Genomic DNA, 18,521 nt, shown 5'->3' with positions numbered 1-18,521 from the left:
CGCCCCCCCACTGCCCCAGCAAAGTGCGGCTTCGCCCGCACAGCAGCGAATGGATGTTTTGCATAAACATCCATTTGCTTTGCTGGGGTGTCCGCCCACATCATTCGATGGTCGGTGACCATCGAATGATGTTTAGCGTGTACGCTTATATAAGTGACTTTTGAGTTACTTAGTTTAGCGTGCACGCTGGCGTGATATGGGCGGTCAGCTGACATGCGGTGATGTCAGCTACCCGGCCCACACACCCGCGCCACTGCCTCATTACCATGAGAACGCCCAGCGTTCTCATGGAAACGCCCATGGAGCGCTGGGCGTTCCCATATGGTAATGGGCCCCCCCGCCCATCTCCGCCCCCCCCCTCGCTGCCATGGGTGCGTGCACCCGGCGACCCGAAAGGTCGCCGTGGGTGCACGCACCATGCGCCTGCACATGCGCAGAAACACGCCTGCGCATGCACAGACGCACAACATCGGTACTGCGTGCAAATGTGCGCAGTACCAATGAAATCTGAATAAGGCCCGTGATATGATAACCTTCTGCAGGAACTTTCTGGGGTCCCGAAATTATTTTTGTTGTCTGATGGGGTCCCAGAACAAAATAGTTTGAGGTCCCCTGGTCTACGGAACCCCTGGGCAGTGGGTGTTGGGCTGATTTTTTTTTGGTTGCAAAAAAAATAGAAAACAAATACTGTAACAATGGGTTGTGCTGTGGAACAAAAAGTTCTGGGAAGCCTCCCCAACATGCAGGGACTTGGAGAACCGCGTTATGGAAATACATTTAATTGAATTATTGAGTGATTATTGTTTAATGCACAGACATCTTCAGGCAAGTTCGTGACCAAAAAGTAGCATTAAGAATCTATGGTTCAGAAAGGAAGGAAATAGTTTGCCAAACAAAATATATTATGAACACACAGGATGCATTATTAAGACACACAGGAAAGGATTTGTTTCATAACTTTGCAATTTAATGTATCCCAAAATTGATTCTTTAACAAAATATCCAAGTGTACTTTTCTTGAAGTTGTAATGTACAGTATATGTTGTAATTGTGGTAAAGTAGTCTTTATAGTGGAAGCACGCACACTGACTGGTCTCCTTCACAACTGACTTATTTTGTTTGGATTACCACAAAACAGTGACTTTCCTCAGAGTAGAATGGGCCCAATTTAGACCTGCTTGCCAGCGAATGCACAGCCCCCCCCCCCCCCCCCCCCACGTGCTGGCCGAGACGATATGCAGGGCTGCGAATGGATGTGTATGCGTACATATCCATTCGCTTGTGACCACATAGATGAGAGATCCCCAACTGTCAGGTACCTGGCGTACGGCCAGTGAAGGCTACCCTTTGTACAGTCCGTACGCAAGGGGACCCTGTGCATGTGTGGTTTATCGATGTTCAAATGGTCTGTGAATTTGCAGCACTCCGAACCAGTGGAGTAACTACAGAGGGTGCAGGGGGTGCAGCTGTGGCCTGAGCTGTTGGTAGGGTCCGCTGCTCCCCCTGCACCCAATTATGGCTCTTTATGATAATTCAAAAAGAGGGCAGCGGCACCCCCTTCAGATGCCAAAGATGTTAACCGCAGCCGCCCTCTTCTTGCCAGATGCTGAGATGCTGGAGGAGTTGTGCACCCTGTACCCCCCCCCCCCCCAGATGCTAGAAATGGTGTGCTGCCCTCTCCCCCACTTTGCAGCCCTGAAGCCTCCAGCAGCAGCACCATGAGGGTAAGCAGCACTGGATCTGCCTCCCGATCCCACACAGGGATGACACTGTGCCTCCAGCCAGGCGGCGCCGCCATCATGAAGTCATACAGTATGTCCAGCATGGATTCCCCTGCCATCGGTCTCCCCTTCATTCTGTGCCTGGATCCACGGGCCTTACTTCCTGCAGCTCACCCCTCCTGTTTGGTGAGTGCCCATAGAACCATGTACCCTCCTGTCTCTACATCTTTTCTCTGTTTGACCCCCCCCCCCCCCTCATCACTGATGTGTGTGTCCCTGAACCCCTCATACCTGTGTATGACACCTTCTTGCCCCTACTATCTTGATTCCCAGTGTGACCCCCTGTACCACCTTCCTCTGTGTGTGACCCCCCCCCCATGTAGCCTATTAACCCTGTGTGTGTAACCTTATACCCCTACATCCTTCTGTGTGTGACCCCCTGCCTCTGTTTGTGCATTTTGACACCATGTACCCTCCTACCCCTGTGTGAATGTTTTTGTGACAACTTTCATCACTACCCGTGTGTGTATCACACGGGGGCCCAGAAAGGGGCCCAGAAAGTTCTAGTTACGCCCCTGCTGAATCTGGTCCAATGTCTGCAGCCCTGTCATTTACTAACAGAAACCTCTTACCGAGTCATCAGCCACTATATGCCATCGGTCATACAGACAAATGGAGGTTTTAAATAGCCCAGATCTCTCCTTCCCCTCCCATATTGAGATGAAAACCACCCTCTCACTTTAAAAGAGAGGATTTCACAGGTGTTCTGGTTTGGTCAAACATGCTGCCAACCAGGAAGGAGATAGCATTTTCAACAAGCAGGTAAAACACACATTTTATCTTTGAAATGCATAACTTTCCTAGGCTTGCTAACTAAACAAGAATACTTTTGCCATCGATGAGGGAGAACCAGATGGATTCCCTATATCCATGGCACAGCATAATCACATAGTTTGTCTATCTTTTTTCCCCCGAGGTGCTGCGACACAGCTTTGCCCCGATAACCATAAAGCCCCCCTCACACACACACACACACACACACACACACACACACACACACACACAGATTCTGATTGGCCCAGTCAAAGAAAAGGAATGAACATTGATTGGTGGAATCATCAATAACTTACAATATTGCCATCCCTATTTCACACTTCCCATACAGGAGTAAGGTGTCTGACTGCAGTATGGAAGGTCATGGGTTTGAATCCTGAGTACAACAGTGTTTTGAAATGTGTGCTTTAAATAAAGGAGGATATGACTGAGGGTCCTGGGCAGTGGTGTATTTATAATGGGTGAAGTGTGCACAGTGCACATGAGACCCTGAGTCCAAGGGAGGCCCACACCACACATGCTGCACCCATTTTTCTAATACTTACAGTATTAGAGTCGAGTGGTGGTGGCAGGAGCACTGCCAAAATCACCGGAAAAAATGGCCACCACTCCATTTTTCTAGAGATTTGCGCAAGGGTTTGAGCACTCTAGTGATCAGATCCTACTACACAGTATGTGCTGCTCCTGGCAGAGAGGAGAAGGCCCAGCCAGAAGTGGTTTCACACGGGCCTCGCTTTATGTTAATACTTGAAAAATATGGGGTGCTTTTTGTGGTACAAGACACCAAAATATCCATTTATGGCTCTTAAGGGGCATACACATGGTGAGATTTTAAGTGACTACACGTAGTTAAAATCTAGTCAAGTCGCCAGGTTGTACTAAACAAAACACTATGTGTGTATGGGCGATCTAAACGCCAGGAAGCACAAGGGGTGATTTCCGTAGCCTTCCAAACTACTTGAACGGCTAGTTTACAGCTGTCTCACTAGCTACTGTACTTCTCTGACAACTCCATCCTTGATCGCATACAATCTGACTTTCGCAAACTCCACTCCACTGAGACTGCCCTGGTGAAGTTCACCAATGACCCGCTTTCAGCCAAATCCAGGGGCCCCCCTCTCTCTGCTTATCTTTCTGGACCTCTCTGTTGCTGTCAACACTGTGGATCAACCTCTCCTCCTCAGCACACTCTAAAACATTGGCCTTTTTAGCATTGTCCTTGACTGGTTTACCTCTTCCCTCACTAAATGCTCCTTCTCAGTATCTGTCTCCAGCACCACCTCACCCCCTTCAATCCTTCCTGTTGGTGTCCCTCAAGGTTCTTTCCTTGGCCCCCTTCTGTTTTCCATGTATATCTATTTCACGGGTGTGCTCATTAACTCCTGTGGCCTTCAATACCACTGATCCTGATCTGTTCCCCACTGTCCACTCTCAGGTTTCCAGCTACCTATTCTCCATCTCTGTCTCCTACTAATATCTCTATCACTGTTGAAAACACCATCATCTCCCCCTTTCCCCAATGCTCAGCATGTATGCGAGGAGAAATCATCCGATGTGTACGGGGCTTTAGTTAACCCATCCCTCTCATGTGGCAGACATTCATTCTTCCACATGCAATATGTTAAAACGTACAGTACATATATATTATCGCTAGAACTAGTCTGTAAAACTTCCTAAATGTTCAACTTTATCATTTTCGGCAGAGACAGGGTGTGGCAACAGACATACTTGCGGATGATTACACCCAACATCAATCTGATAAGCTGTCAACTTCTTCTAAGAATAGTCTTTACCTGTAGAGGGTGATTAGTTAAAAATTTTAATTGTCAAAACGATCTTTTTCATTGATGTTAAATTATACTTTTTTCTTTTTTTTTTTTGATTTCAAGTACAATTTATTTTAAAGTGTGGAGTTACATCCACAAAGGAGTTCGATCCAGGAAGAAGTTAAATCTTGTGAAAGTCTAGCGAGGCCTGGTAGTTCAAATCCACTGTAGGTTATAAGGGGTAATGGGCCCCATACATCAGCAATCACAATTTATCGATTTTCAGATATTGGGATATTTTGGCCAGATAAATGGATTTTACAATCTATCCGACTTTGCCCACACATTACAGATTTTTTCAGTGATCGGCAGATTTTTCCATCTAAAGATTGCATCTTCATATCTGGAAATTGCCCCAATTGATTGTCATTTCAGCTGTTCATAATGTAAATAGATGAAGAAGACGAATTGGAAATGCCCACACATATAAAAAAGATCTGCAGATAATACCAGATTATTAAACATGTTTAAAAACCTGATTAAGCAATCGATTGGCGATTTTGATTGGGATTGCCAAAAGGGGGAGCCCACACATCTAAAATTAATTGTGGCAATCCTCTCCATATCTGAAAATTGTCACAATTAATTGCTGATGTATGGGGCCCTTTAGGGTTAATCAAAATACGGATTGGGAGCAGGATTGAAAATTTGACCCAGTGCATATCTTGCCAGATGTATGAACAATTGAAGCAGTCACTCCTGGGTGCATACCTCTGTGTGAAATTGGTCTCTTTGGAAGCCCAGGTAACTGATCAGAGAGAGACCATTGCAACATTGAGGGAAATTGCCAATCTTGAGCAAAATTTGCAGCTCATCGTTGATGCATTAGGTGAGGTGGGGAGAGCAGAGAGTAGGGTGGACAGATAGGCATTTGGGCGTGGTTGCCTTCCTGAACTTCTCCTTCAGGGAGAAAATGCTCTGTTCCTGGACATCCCTGGTAATGTATGCTTACCATCATCTGTGGTGAAACACCTTTCTTAACAATTACCTAGCTCCCCACAGATGATGGCAATCATACATTACCAGGGAAGGGCAGAAGCAGAGCCTTTTCTCCCTGAAGGAGAGGGTTGGGTAGGCAACCATGCAGTTGGGTGACATTTAAAACGGGTAGCAGAGGGAGAAAGAGGCAGACAAGCTCTGTAAAATAGAAAGTGGTAACTGCGCTGAAATAGGTTATTAATACAAATACATTTTAAAAGGTATATGTACATTTAATTAATCAAAACTATTAAAAACATGATTATCATATAGAACAAAAAAGAATAAACATATATTCAATTGTAATATAATATTTATTCAGTAGTATTCACCCAATTTGGGAAGGATTTCAGCTATATGCTGAAGATAAATTTTGTAGCAGTGTCAGATCCTATATTGCCCTTGTTCAATGGAATCTCCTGGATGTTTGTGGCAGACCAGCTCTGAGTTGAGCAATCCCAGCAGATTTGCCCGTTTGGATAAAGATACTGTAAATGGCAGTTCACAGTTGGGGAGACTGATTCCTCTACTAACCAGATAAACATTCCTTCCGGCATTGGAGGGGACAAAGGTTACTCTAGCACCTAGGTAGATTGTGGTGGTAGAAGATTTATTCATTAGAAAGGCAGATAGGGCAGCAAGGACCGTAATCGACATACAGTGAGTTGTCTTCCAGGTGCTTAAGTAAAACATATTGCCGATCACCTAGACAGATTGTTGGGAGGGGCTGGCAATGACCTGTGTTGGTGCATATTGGCACTAAAGACGGAGTTCTAGGAAGATGGGGTATCCTTAAAATGATTTCTGGGATCTGGAAACTTAAGGCAAAGACATCCAAGGTAATATTTTTGGAAAAACCTGTGCAACAAGCTAGAGTCAGAGGGAGATTAGGGAGGTTAATGTGTTGCGAAGGGATTGGTGTAGGAAGGAGGGTTTCGAATTCTCTGAGCATTATGCAGACTTCTCGGTCAGTTGCCATCTTTATGGTTGCGATGGAAAGAGGAGGGGGTTGCTATGTTAGAGGACAGGTTGGTTAATAGTTTGGAGGAGATTTTAAATTAGGCTTCAGGAGGGTGAGAAAAGCAAACATTTATGGGATAGATATTGAAAGCAGCAAGGAGGGGTGTATGAAGTGCCAAGGGGATGGAGAGAAGGGAATGGGTAGCATACTGTAGCACCTTAAAAAAGTCCCCCAAAGGGAGGCAATAGCCTAAAATGGATGCTGGCAAATTCAAGTAGCCTTTCTGAACAGTATCCGGACTCATTACAGGTCAACATAGACATGGTAGACACTGAAAATGTGGACACAATTTTTTTTGTGGGTTTTTTTTTTTTAGACTGACTTGATTCATTCTTTACCATCCATGAGGGAGAACCATGGACATAGGGCCTTATTCTAGTTGACTTGCTCGGATGCGAATTTGCAACGAGCGCCTGTGTTTGCTTAGTACACATGTGTACCATCCGCAGTGCGCATGTGCAGGTTCGTTCACCCATACACGCAAGCACCCTTGCGAACAGAAATACACTAGCGAAGGAGCACTACCAAAGTAGGAGTGATGTGGGCATTTGAATGGGCAAGGACAGAAAATTGGGCAAAAATGGGCAGAAACTGGGGCGTAAACAAGGGTGGTGACAACAAGCGCTGGGTGGTGGCTTGCAGCGCTGTGCAAGCATTCGGAGTGCTCGAGCTCAAAATCATTCGCAAGGCAACATCTTAGCGGACCAACATTCGCAAAACACCAATCAACACGCGCAATAGCTAAAATGCAAGCACCTGCACAAAATACCCACCCATGCACCATACACGTTTCTCACATTAACCAATTAACTAACCACATCTACTCAATGCAGGAACACGGGAAGCAAACTATTGCACTTTAAACATTTGGACCTTTCATGCTTCATATCTATGATATCTTTCATTGGTTTAAACCACACTTGCAGCAGTATTCTTAACTGCTCTTATGCACAGTACCTTCACAAAATCTTCTAGCTTAACACACAAGCGACTTTGTCATTTTGGCCAAAAGTACTGTACACACAATTACAATAAGTCCACATGTGTCAACTCTCATAGTTGGAAGCAAACACAACCATGATGTTGTGCTGACATTACACACATCCATGTTCTCATGTATTTAGATACCAGTGTTGTGTTTGTGACATGTGACTGTCAATACATTTCAATTAGATTTACATGGTTTTTGGAGTCCAGGATATTATTTAATTATGCATCTCAATGTCGACATCCATCAATGTTGTTCGTTTAAATTTACACATGTGTTTACTGCTCTTAAAATTTGGTAAACCATTATTTCATTACCCTACAAAGCTCACACATTATCTTACTAGACACACATTATTACATCTATTAACAAAACTGCTGTGAAAACATTAGACATTACACACATTATTAAAGGGAAAAACACATCATATGTTTTGGTGTTGATCACCACACCATTCTCACTTAGCAAGTAATAAAAGTAAAGACAATAAAGGAAAGTTTTGGAACATAAAAAACATTCATCAACCCTGTAATAAAGCTAACTTGCTCATTGTTAATGGGGAGACAATTGTTAAATTAGTTCCAAAAAACACAATGAAATGAGGCAAATCATCTCAATGAATGGTTTGGAAATGTGACCTGCGAGCGTATTGTTACAGTTGCAAATGAAATCACCCGCAGAGCCTGTTCGCATGCACGCACAATGGATGAGCTTGCGAACATGCCGATATGCGTACGAACAGTTAAATGTGCATGCACTTTCAGTCCACTCCTCTTTGGCTGTCATTGCATGTATTATGGCCGTGCCATCGCAGGCTGTGTGTGTGTAATTGATGTTCGCACGGCCGTGTGCGAATGTGCATTTGTACGAATCAACCAGAATAAGGCCCATAGAGTAAGAATAGAATAGTGTGCCTGAAGCATGGCAAGCACAGAAAGCCATGCAAGGGGGTGCGGTACACTTATACAGTGTACATAGTTACATAGTAGGTGAGGCTGAATAAAGACTTGCGTCCATCTAGTTCAACCTATGTTTATAGTAGCTAATCCCTTGTTGTATAGTATGTTCTGATATTTTAAAGACAGATTATGTTACTTATGCGTACAATAAATGTTTATCCAACCTTATTTTAAACGTATTTATAGTGTCTGCCGACACCACTTCTTCAGGAAGAGAGTTCCAAAGTTTGACTGCTCTGACTGTAAAGAATTTTTTTTTCTAAATGAACAAAATCTTTTTTCTTCTAATCTAAACTCGTACCCTCGCGTCCTAGATGTTGACACAAAAAACACACAAAAAAGTGCCGACCTTTTCAGTGTCAACCATGTCTATGTCAACCTTTTGTTTGTGAAAATGTGAACTGTTGATAGCTCTCGAGGAATGAAGTTGGCTACCACTGACCTAGTGACTGTCGACCGGATACCAGGAAAATAACATTGTTCATTCTGAGATCTGGTGTAAGGTATACTGTAATTCAATCACAATATAAATAATCAAAGTTCTATCCTACATTGTATTCTGCACCTCCAGCAAACTCGGACCCTAGTACAAATGCCCCCAGGAATTTATCTGAGATTGCGACAACTGTTTATTCTCTGCTGCTGTTTTCAAGAAGTCACCCTAGTGCAGTGGGTGCAACAGACAAACACAAGGAAAAGGAAGTCAGTGTGGTTTGCAAAATAATTAGTAAGTATTGTGAAAGCAAAAATTATGTAGATCTTGTTAGACAGAAGAAGACTAAGAAGGTAATGAGATGTGCAAATGCACAAGCTGAGGAGAAAATGTCCTGATCAATGGGTAAAGTCAGTGTGTAAAACTTTATAAAAAAAGTTGGAATAATAAGACTAAAGACAGCAAGTGGGAGTCTTATTAAGGAAGACAAAGCAATAGCGGATCATCTTAATTATTTTTGCCCAGTAAAGGGGCCACAGTAAAATTGCAACTATATTCAGAAAAATGGGGTAGAAACAAGTACATTTACAGAAAAGAAAGTCCTAACAGAACTTTCAAAACTAAAAGTGGGTAAATCAATGGGGCCAAATGCAATATATCCATGAATACTAAATGAGCTTAAAGTTCTGCTGGTAGCACTAATAACAGACTTACTCAAACAATCACTGGCTACAGGAGTAATTCCAGAGGAATGGAAACTAGTGAACATTGTCCATTGCACAAAAGTGGAATCAAGGGAGAGGCAAGCAACTATCAAATAGGGCATTTCATGGAAACACTTAAAATGTCAAAATATCTCAAATCCGGCTTTCTAAACAGCATGGATTTACTGGGAGAAGATCATGCCAACCAAATTATATTGACTTTTCTGATGTGGTGACTAAAGTAATAGTTCAAAGATGGCATATATGTCACTTATCTAGACTTTAGCAAGGCATTTGACACTGTCTCACATATCTGACTGTTAAATAAACCTGAAAGATTGCCAATGGATTCTAAGATGGTTGAATGATAAGATCTTGGTTTCAGAATGGAAAACAGAAGATTGTAGTAAATAGAGTGTATTTACAGGTCAAAATGATTACCAGTGGATTATACCAGGGATCTCTACTCAGACCAGTGCTTTTTAATATCTTTATTGGTGACATTGCAAAGGGTATTGAAGGTGAAGTAAGCCTTTTTGCAGATGACACAGAGATATGAAACAGGGTATATTAGTTTAATACCCCAAAATGTTAAATCGTGCATTTGGGTCTCACAAATTCAAATATAGATATAGTGTGGTACTATAATGGAAACTGCTGAGGAGGAAAGGGTTCTACAGATGTGTACAGCTACATCTTTGCACCGTACAGCAGCATTCTGTAGTGGGTTCGCAATGCCACATGCGTACACACCCACCACTGGCCCCATTGTAATGTATGCATTGCAGGAGTACACAGCCAGCTATGCCAAGAGTGGTGTGTACACTTAGCAGTCAGAGTGTAAAAGGACACATTGTCACGATTAGTGACACAGGTGTCACTATTTCAGTTGACTATAAGTCAGGTACTGTAAGCAATATGACAAAGCAAAGAGGTGCTTGGTTGCATAGGGAGAGGAATCAACAGCCGAAAGAACTAACAATGCCACTGTATAGGTCATTGGTACGGCTTCTTCTCGAATACTGTGTACAGTTCTGGAGGCTACTGTATATCTCCAAAAGGATAGTAATACATCTGAGACTTCACTAAGGAGGACAAATTAAATGGTGTATGGCCTACTGTGAATCACAAAATTTACTAAGAAAGAATAAAAAATCTGGCACTTGTGTAGTTTCACGGCGCCAGCATGGCTACTTCCGGGTGTAAGCTCGCCACAAAATATGTCCAAAAAAGTAACTTAACTCCATGCCAACATGGATAGTTCATACCTCCACTATATATGTTGGCATGGAGTTGATTCTAAATAGCGTGGCGAGCGTAGCGAGCCACAGAGCCCACAGCGAGGGCGAGCGAAGCGAGCCCCGCAAGGACTACACAAGTACTAAAAATCTTAATATGTATAGTATGGAGCAGAGTAGGTAAATCATTTTAACAAGGTCAGGGTAAATCTAAGGAAAAATTAGGTAGAGGACAAGTGGAAAAGCCTCCAATCAGAGGTTATAGAGGCTAATACAGTAGAGCAATTTAAACATGCTTGGGATGGACATAATGATCTATTTACAAAGAAATAATAATCAAATAGGGTTTGAGGTCTAAAATAATATAGTTAAAAAAGAAGTAGACCAATGCAGAGAGAGGGTGGTTCTTATCTGCAATCAAATTCTAATAAGTGCTTCTTATGTGTTGTCAAATGTTATGTTTCTCCCTCTGGAGCTGCTTCTCCATCCCCCTGTAAACAAAATGGTGTTGACCTTAATAGTGGTTGACTCCTCTGGTTTTTCACTGCTATGTCAGGCAACTGCCACCTCTGGATCAGAGAGCTTCTCATTATGCTGACAGTTAAGGTATCCATGCATCTGCAACTGATTATCACAATTCACTGATCCCCTGATGCCAAGTGGGGAATTGGGAATACTCAACATGTTGAAAAGCATATCTGGGATCAGCATATCTGGGATTTTTAACATGAAGAATTTTCCCATTTGCCAAATGGATCACTGATCATTGATGACTGTTGGTCTGCGTTCTGATTACCAGCTGCAGTTGGATTGGAATCAGAATGTTTGAAGACCTCTACTGCCACTCACTTGTGCTCTCTCCAATTGTTAATACTCTGAACACCAGAGGATTATGGGTGCTCTAGTCTCTTGCAGAAGGGCAGCTCCCAGACAAAAGAGACTTCATGGGATATCATATGTGGATATATCTATATATCTATGCTATATAGTGGGTATGTCTAGCCATCAATTATTTAGTACATTCTGATTGGTTGCTATGGGTATCTTCTCTGCTAGTTCTCTTTAGAATTTTTGATGCAGCTTAAGTACTAGACGATTGGTCTGTAAAACAAAATGGCAAATGTGTCCTTCTAGACCATGGTTTCTGTAGGGACTACATGACTGTTTAGTATACCAGTACAGTCAACAGGACTTAATGGGATTAGTTCATGTTTGTACACAGATGTAATTGCGGTTCTCTAGGCTACGGAGCTGCAAAAGTTAGCAAGTGATGCTACGTGTTGGTCTTTGGCTATGCAGACTGGCCACAGAAGTAGCTGCTCATACAGCATGAGTTTGCACGTATGATCATGACTCGCCTGCAATTTACCTACCACTCCCCTTACAACCACTATATGCACCTCCAAACGGCCACTTCCTGTCAATCACTCTGTGACAGTTATCTGTGCAAGTGGAATCGTAGCAGTTCCCATGCGCATGTGCAATGCAGCATATGTGTAGTTTGCTGATAATCGATTCATTGGGTAAACATCGCCCATTTCCTGAAAATATGAATTAGGCCTAATATCACAAGACACATTGGGTGAGATTTAATAGGATGAGAGATTCAGAAAGTGAGAGATTTGGTGAGAAATCTCCAGGTTTTTGAAAGCGGCAATCATTTACACTTCAAAATCCAACTGGTTTTGCAGTATAAATGATTGCCGCTTTAAAAAAACTGGAGATTTCTCACCAAATCTCTCACTTTCTGAATCTCTCATCCTATTAAATCTAACCCATAGTTTTCTGCAGTTTACAGAGTATGCAGCTGTCAAACCATTTGTAATCAGTATTTTATTTTGAGGCACAATACTATAAAACAAGAAGACAATAATGGGTTCGTACTCGTACATGATCTATTAAATGAACCAAAGAGATATTGAACATTCATTAACCGACTATGTTTTATGGTCTTTAGATTGATTCCTATGATGTTACAGTAACAGAGGATCTGGGAGAAATCCAACTGATTAACATTGAAAAACAGAAATATTGGTATAAAGATGACTGGTATTGCCGACACATTACAGTGAAGACACCAGGAGGAGATTATTTGGAGTTCCCTTGTTACAGGTGGATCAACACTGATAAGGAAATTATTCTTCGTGAAGGAACAGGTTGGTATTAATAAACATTATAGTAAACCAGGTCAGTGTCATCAGTATTCCAGAAATTTGTTAAAAAGTTTATAAAAACATATGAAATTCTAACTTGTTCATTTAGTCTTCTTGCACTGAGGCACTCAGACCATCGACAGCTGAGAAAGGCCTGGGTATCGGGAATGGGTGTAGCCATATACCCTCTATTTTACATACTCAGCGCTGCTCGCTTGGCACATGGGGAAATTTAGGGGTGATGAGCAGCACTCGGAGCCCACCTGTAACACCTCTCATCTATGCACAGTACCACCGTGGCAGTGCAGGAAAAACAGCAGATCAGGCAGCGAGAGAGAAGAGACTGCTTCTGCTAAACTATACAGATATGGCCGCCATGGTTCAGTGCATTGAGGAGAAGTGTTACAGGTGGGGGTGATCACTGACCCAGGCCTCTGCTGAGCTAATCCAAATGGTTAACTATATCACATTCTTCCTTCCTATCGCTGATGAATTACAACTCCCAGCACACCTTTCTGTAACACCAGAGCATTTACCGTACACATGGCATGGTAATACAGAGGGCTCAGCCAGTGAGTTCCTTGTCCTGGGACCTTATGAGCTGGGGTTGAGATCCCATTTACCTTTAACCTCAAAATATATTTAGATACGCCGACATTACCCCCTTGATTTGAGAAGAATGGCAATCAATAATTAATTAATTGATAATATATATCACAGCAAAATAAATATAGTTTGTGTATGTGTGTTTGTGTGTGTGTGTATATATATATATGCGCCGGGTCACTGCTTATGTGGTGGCGAACCTAACCACTGTGCGCTCTGGAGCCCCGAGCCGGGCGCTTCCTGGGGGTAATGGACAGTCGCGCTGCTGAGACACAGCCAGGCATGCATATAGATTTATATGCATGCCCAGCTGTGTCTCGGCAGCGCGACCGTCCATTACTCCCAGGAATTTCATTTTTACACCATTTGGGGTATTTTACCCCAGTTTCCCAACCACTGTTCTAGGGAGTATATTTTATTATGTTCTTTTACAATTAAATATATCATCTAAAACTGTTTTTTATTGGAGTGTAGCGTAAACATAGTTTTATGATATTTTAATATTTTGCATTTACAGATGTGTCCACGTACTGTACATCTAGCTTTCTTCCACGTTCTAAAAGTCAAATATAGTGTGCTAATTCATAAAAAGGTATTAGAAGGCGATTTCAATGATCTTAGAAGGAGTTATGCAATAGAGCGTTAGCAGACGACTTCCAGTCATTCGAAGGGGAAGTCAGTGGCTTCTAAGCACGAAGCTTACTTATTATGAAATGTATTTTTGATTTCTAAGTTCCTTTGATCCTAACATGATATGCTTACATATGACAAAACAAAAGAAGCAAAATAAATGTTAGATATGTTTTTGGGTACTTCCTCATCTTTGCGGCCACCGCTACGCCAGTTACGTTTACGCTACTTAACCGATACGTAAGGATTTTTGGCAAGAATGTACCCCACCCTCCTGCATCCACACCACCCTCCTGTGTCCATGCCACCATTTATTACATTTAGTAAAGTTGTAGCAAATTAAGCGGAGCGAGCCACTAAGACTGATGTGTGGCGAGCCCGCGAGTTGACAATGGTGCTACGTAAATTCTGTAGCATAAGTGGTGGCGGCAAAGATGAGGAAGTAACTGTTTTTATAATTAACATTATCTAATAACATACAGACCTCTTCCTGGTTTCTATTGCACAATACAGATCTAGCTAGGCTACAATACAGATGGTCTTTCTTGTGGTTAATGCAAAATACATAGTTGATAGTTAAACTCTTTAACTTTATTTTGCAATATGAACAGAGCAACAGAGCAAGAACAGTAGGGAACATGGCACCCATGAACTATGCTATACGTACTTTGTGGTACATGGGCACAGGCACATCCACTCCAGGCGTTGCTTATATCCCAGGGCACATACTGTGGCATTTTATTTTACATGATAAAATACTGCTTTGTCACTTAGATGCTACTATAAAAACTACTATTATTAAAAGTAATTATATAAATTAGACTCCCCAATACTTACTTTGCAGATATTTACAATTCTCTAACTTCTAGTAGAACCATAACCTGCCTATACTGTACTCCTCCTTTCTGACTGCACCACTCAAAGGGTCTACCTCAGTTTAGGGCAGTGGTTCTCAAACTGTGTGCTGTGGCACCCTGGGGTGTCTTGAAGCATTTGAAGGGGTGCCCTGGATTGATGGTCCATGACCAATGAAAATAATTTATAGGCAATGTAATAGGTAAAATGTGGACTAACAGAAGTGAATATTGTCCATTACAGCATAAATGACCACAAGGATGAGATATAAATACATTTCACTCAGCTTATTTTTTTCTGACTTTCTCAACAACATAATTTTGGACTAGGGGTGCCATAAAAATAATCCTGATAGCCACACTGAGAAACACAGAATGGTATGAGGTGAGAAGACTGCTAGGCGACCCCCCTATCATTTTGAACTGATAGATTTGGATATTATTAATAGGCTTTTGAGACTCCAGGCTCCCAATTATTATTACTGTTGTGTTGTTGTTATTATTATTATTGTCATTAGTTAATTTATGTTGTTGACTGATTCTCCATAATAACAGGTATTATTTGCAATCTCATATACACTTTATTTCGATGGAGAGTGTAACTGCAAATTCATGATTTGTTTGTATTACAAAAATCTCTTTCTATTTAACCATATTCAACCGATGTATAATATGAACAAGTTGTAATGTTCTGGAAAACAAATTTTGTGACATTGTTATAAAATTGCAATGCAGTGTTTCAATAAAAAGTTATTACATTTAAAAAAATCCTGATACTCCGGGGTAACGTGATTTAAAATGTTTGGGAACCACTGGTTTAGGGTGTAACTGGAAACTTGATGGCGGTCCTTGCCTTAATGTATGCAGAAGGGCTGCTCTACTAGTATATGGTCAAGTGTGTGACTGTAATATATGTATTTCTGGGGGGGGGGGGTTGTAAAGTTGAAAACAATTAAAGATTACTCCATATTAAATAAATAAAGTCATGTATGTAAACCGTAAACTACTACTCTTATTAAAAGATAAAGGGGGGTATTCAATCTGGAGGTCACGGCGGTCGAGCATGCTCGACTGCCGTGAGTCGTGACCCTGTCCTGTTCTCGGTCAGCTCGACCGAGAACATGCAGGCGGGATTCAATGTCCTGCCTGCAGCGGGATGAAGTCGGGCTCGTTCTGCCGAGATACCCTGCTCAATGCTGTCAAGGAAGACAGCATTGAATAGGGCCCGGCGGGGAGATGGTTGCCGGTGATTGAATATCCCCCTTAGTTATGTAAACGAGAAAAGGAAAGTAAAACAGTGAAGAATGAAGGTGTTACATGATGATGATGATGATGATGGCATGACACGGGAACTGAATTTACGTCCCTACCCTTACCCGCAAGTTTATAAACCAATATGTTGTGAAAACAAGATAATATAACTGAATTTTTTTCTATTTTACTAATGAAACAGCAAGGCTGGTCACAGAGGATGTCACTCAAATTCACAAGCAACACCGAAGAAAGGAACTGGAGGACAGACAAAAACAGTACAGGTATTATACATGATAGGCCTAACATAAGTCACAATTGTAATTGTTAAAAATGTAAATGTTAAATTTATTTTAAATTGAAAACTATAGGCCATTTTTCATTCATTTCTAAATCATAAGTTCTGGAAATCACCTAAAATAATTTATTTGCCTCATAAAGCAGTGATATTGTCTGCACTAGTAAAGTGAATTGCAAATCTTTGTACATTCGTTGTGTGTCTATATTCCAGAGTTCCATAGCAGCACCAATTAATATTTTCGGTACTTATGTATTATCTGGGCTCCCATGTTAAATGCACCCCATTTTTTCATACCCCTACTATCCAACTACGCATGGAGTTGATTTTATATTGTGTGGCGAGCGCAGCGAGCCACCGTGCCCGAAGCGTGGCGAGCGGATGCGGTCTCATAAGAAAAACGGGAGCCCAGATATTACATAAGTACCATATTTTCTTTAATCTATAGAGATTTTGAGGTTGTGCAGTGAAGTCACTGCATAATTTATTTGTTAATAAAGTGTGATTGTTTAAAATAATTAGCTGATCTATGCATTGGAGTCCTTGTGCTATCACAGACAGATTTCTGCCTCTATATAAAGTGGTTTGTGTGCCATCACCACTGGACTCTGGAGAGCTGCTGAAGTGTGTCTTTACTCACTCATCATGCTGAAAAATGGCTGCATAGGCACTTCCTGAATAACAAGTGTAAGGAAGTAATACAACTTCCTGCCCTCCCCATTAAAACAATGCAACATCCATTCACAGCAGCATTATGTGCATTATATCTATTTAGTATGACTCCAGATAATCGGTAGGAGAATATCACACAAATTATTAATTTATTATTTAATGGTCCTGCTGCTCATACTCATATGTGAATAAGAAGACATGCACATCCAATCAATGATTGCTGTATTTACAGTATTGTGTGAATATTTATGTATAGTATACAGTGCCACCGCAAGATTGATCAGACCTCAGTTCTAGGTGGGTGTGGCCAAGTTGGGAATACAAGGGTCCTCTTTACATGCTTCGTCACCCACTGACAGATAGTATGGTTATGCTGTCTTGGTTCTTTAACTAGTGCTGAGTGGATGTTCTGCAGTGGGTTGTTATCAGTCTGATCTAATCTTGTCCTGATGCGTTCAGGGATTAATGCTCTGAGTTGCTTAGCAAAGTACATGTGCCGGTATAATTGAAAAATCTGTTACCTCTTGCATTTCTCCATGGTGAAACTAACCTGGATTCTGTAGGTGCGCACACACGTACAGATTTTTCTGTCTGATCTATCTGGTGGGAACAAAAACCTGTAAATGTATGGGAGCAAATGACAACATACTTGCCGACTTTGGCATACTCCTTTCCGGGAGAAGCCCGGAGAGGAGTGAAAGGGGGCGGGTAGAGGCTTCGTTTTGGGGGCGGGGCACGGGTGATGTCATCAAGCCCCGCCCCCATGATGGGCTGAAGCCTCAATTTGCGGTTCCGTGGGTGGGTGGAGGGGCTAAAAATGACGCAAAATGCCGCAAATTGCGTCATTTAGCCCCGCCCCCTCCCTGCAGACCCGCGAAAGTCATCGTTTTTAGACCGCAGGGAGAGGGGGAGCCGGGGCTGTAGGGAAATGCGGGAGACTTGCCCCCCTTCCCGGGGGACCGGGAGGGGGACCCGATTTGCGGGACCCTCCCGGCCATTCCGGGAGGGTAGGCAAGTATGAATGACAATCAAAAAATTTCACCCAAATGCAGGAAAACAGAAATAAATATATGCTTTGGTAAATGTGTTATATCAAAATGATTTAAACCATTTATCTGACTGATCACTGTCTGTTTTCAAGTGTTTGGGAACATTTTTTTGATTGTCATTTCCTCCAGTGTTTGGCGGTCACATGGTGCACTAGAAGGTTGCATAATGGGCCTAGAAATAGTAGACCCAAAATATATGTATGCACCAGGCCCTACCACGCTCTAGTTCCACAATGCTACAGGAATGAGAGATGAAAGGTGAGATTGGGAGGTGAATGGGTTATAGAAGAAGAGTGGGAGGGGAGG

General features: G+C 42.1%; 1 protein-coding gene across 1 annotated transcript in view; it reads left to right on the top strand.

Moving 5' to 3' along the window:
• Positions 1–18,521, top strand: part of ALOX5 (arachidonate 5-lipoxygenase) — a 56,656-nt gene that overhangs the window by 12,194 nt on the left and 25,941 nt on the right. Inside the window, exons 2-3 of the mRNA XM_083148876.1 lie at positions 12,660–12,858; positions 16,399–16,480. Of these exons, the coding sequence (XP_083005002.1) occupies positions 12,660–12,858; positions 16,399–16,480 (281 nt within the window). The remainder of the gene's footprint in view (positions 1–12,659; positions 12,859–16,398; positions 16,481–18,521) is intronic.

This window comes from Crinia signifera, chromosome 6 (assembly GCF_055691185.1).
Source record: "Crinia signifera chromosome 6, ASM5569118v1, whole genome shotgun sequence".
NCBI classification, from domain to species: domain Eukaryota; kingdom Metazoa; phylum Chordata; class Amphibia; order Anura; family Myobatrachidae; genus Crinia; species Crinia signifera.
This window is presented reverse-complemented; position numbering and strand designations above follow the sequence as displayed.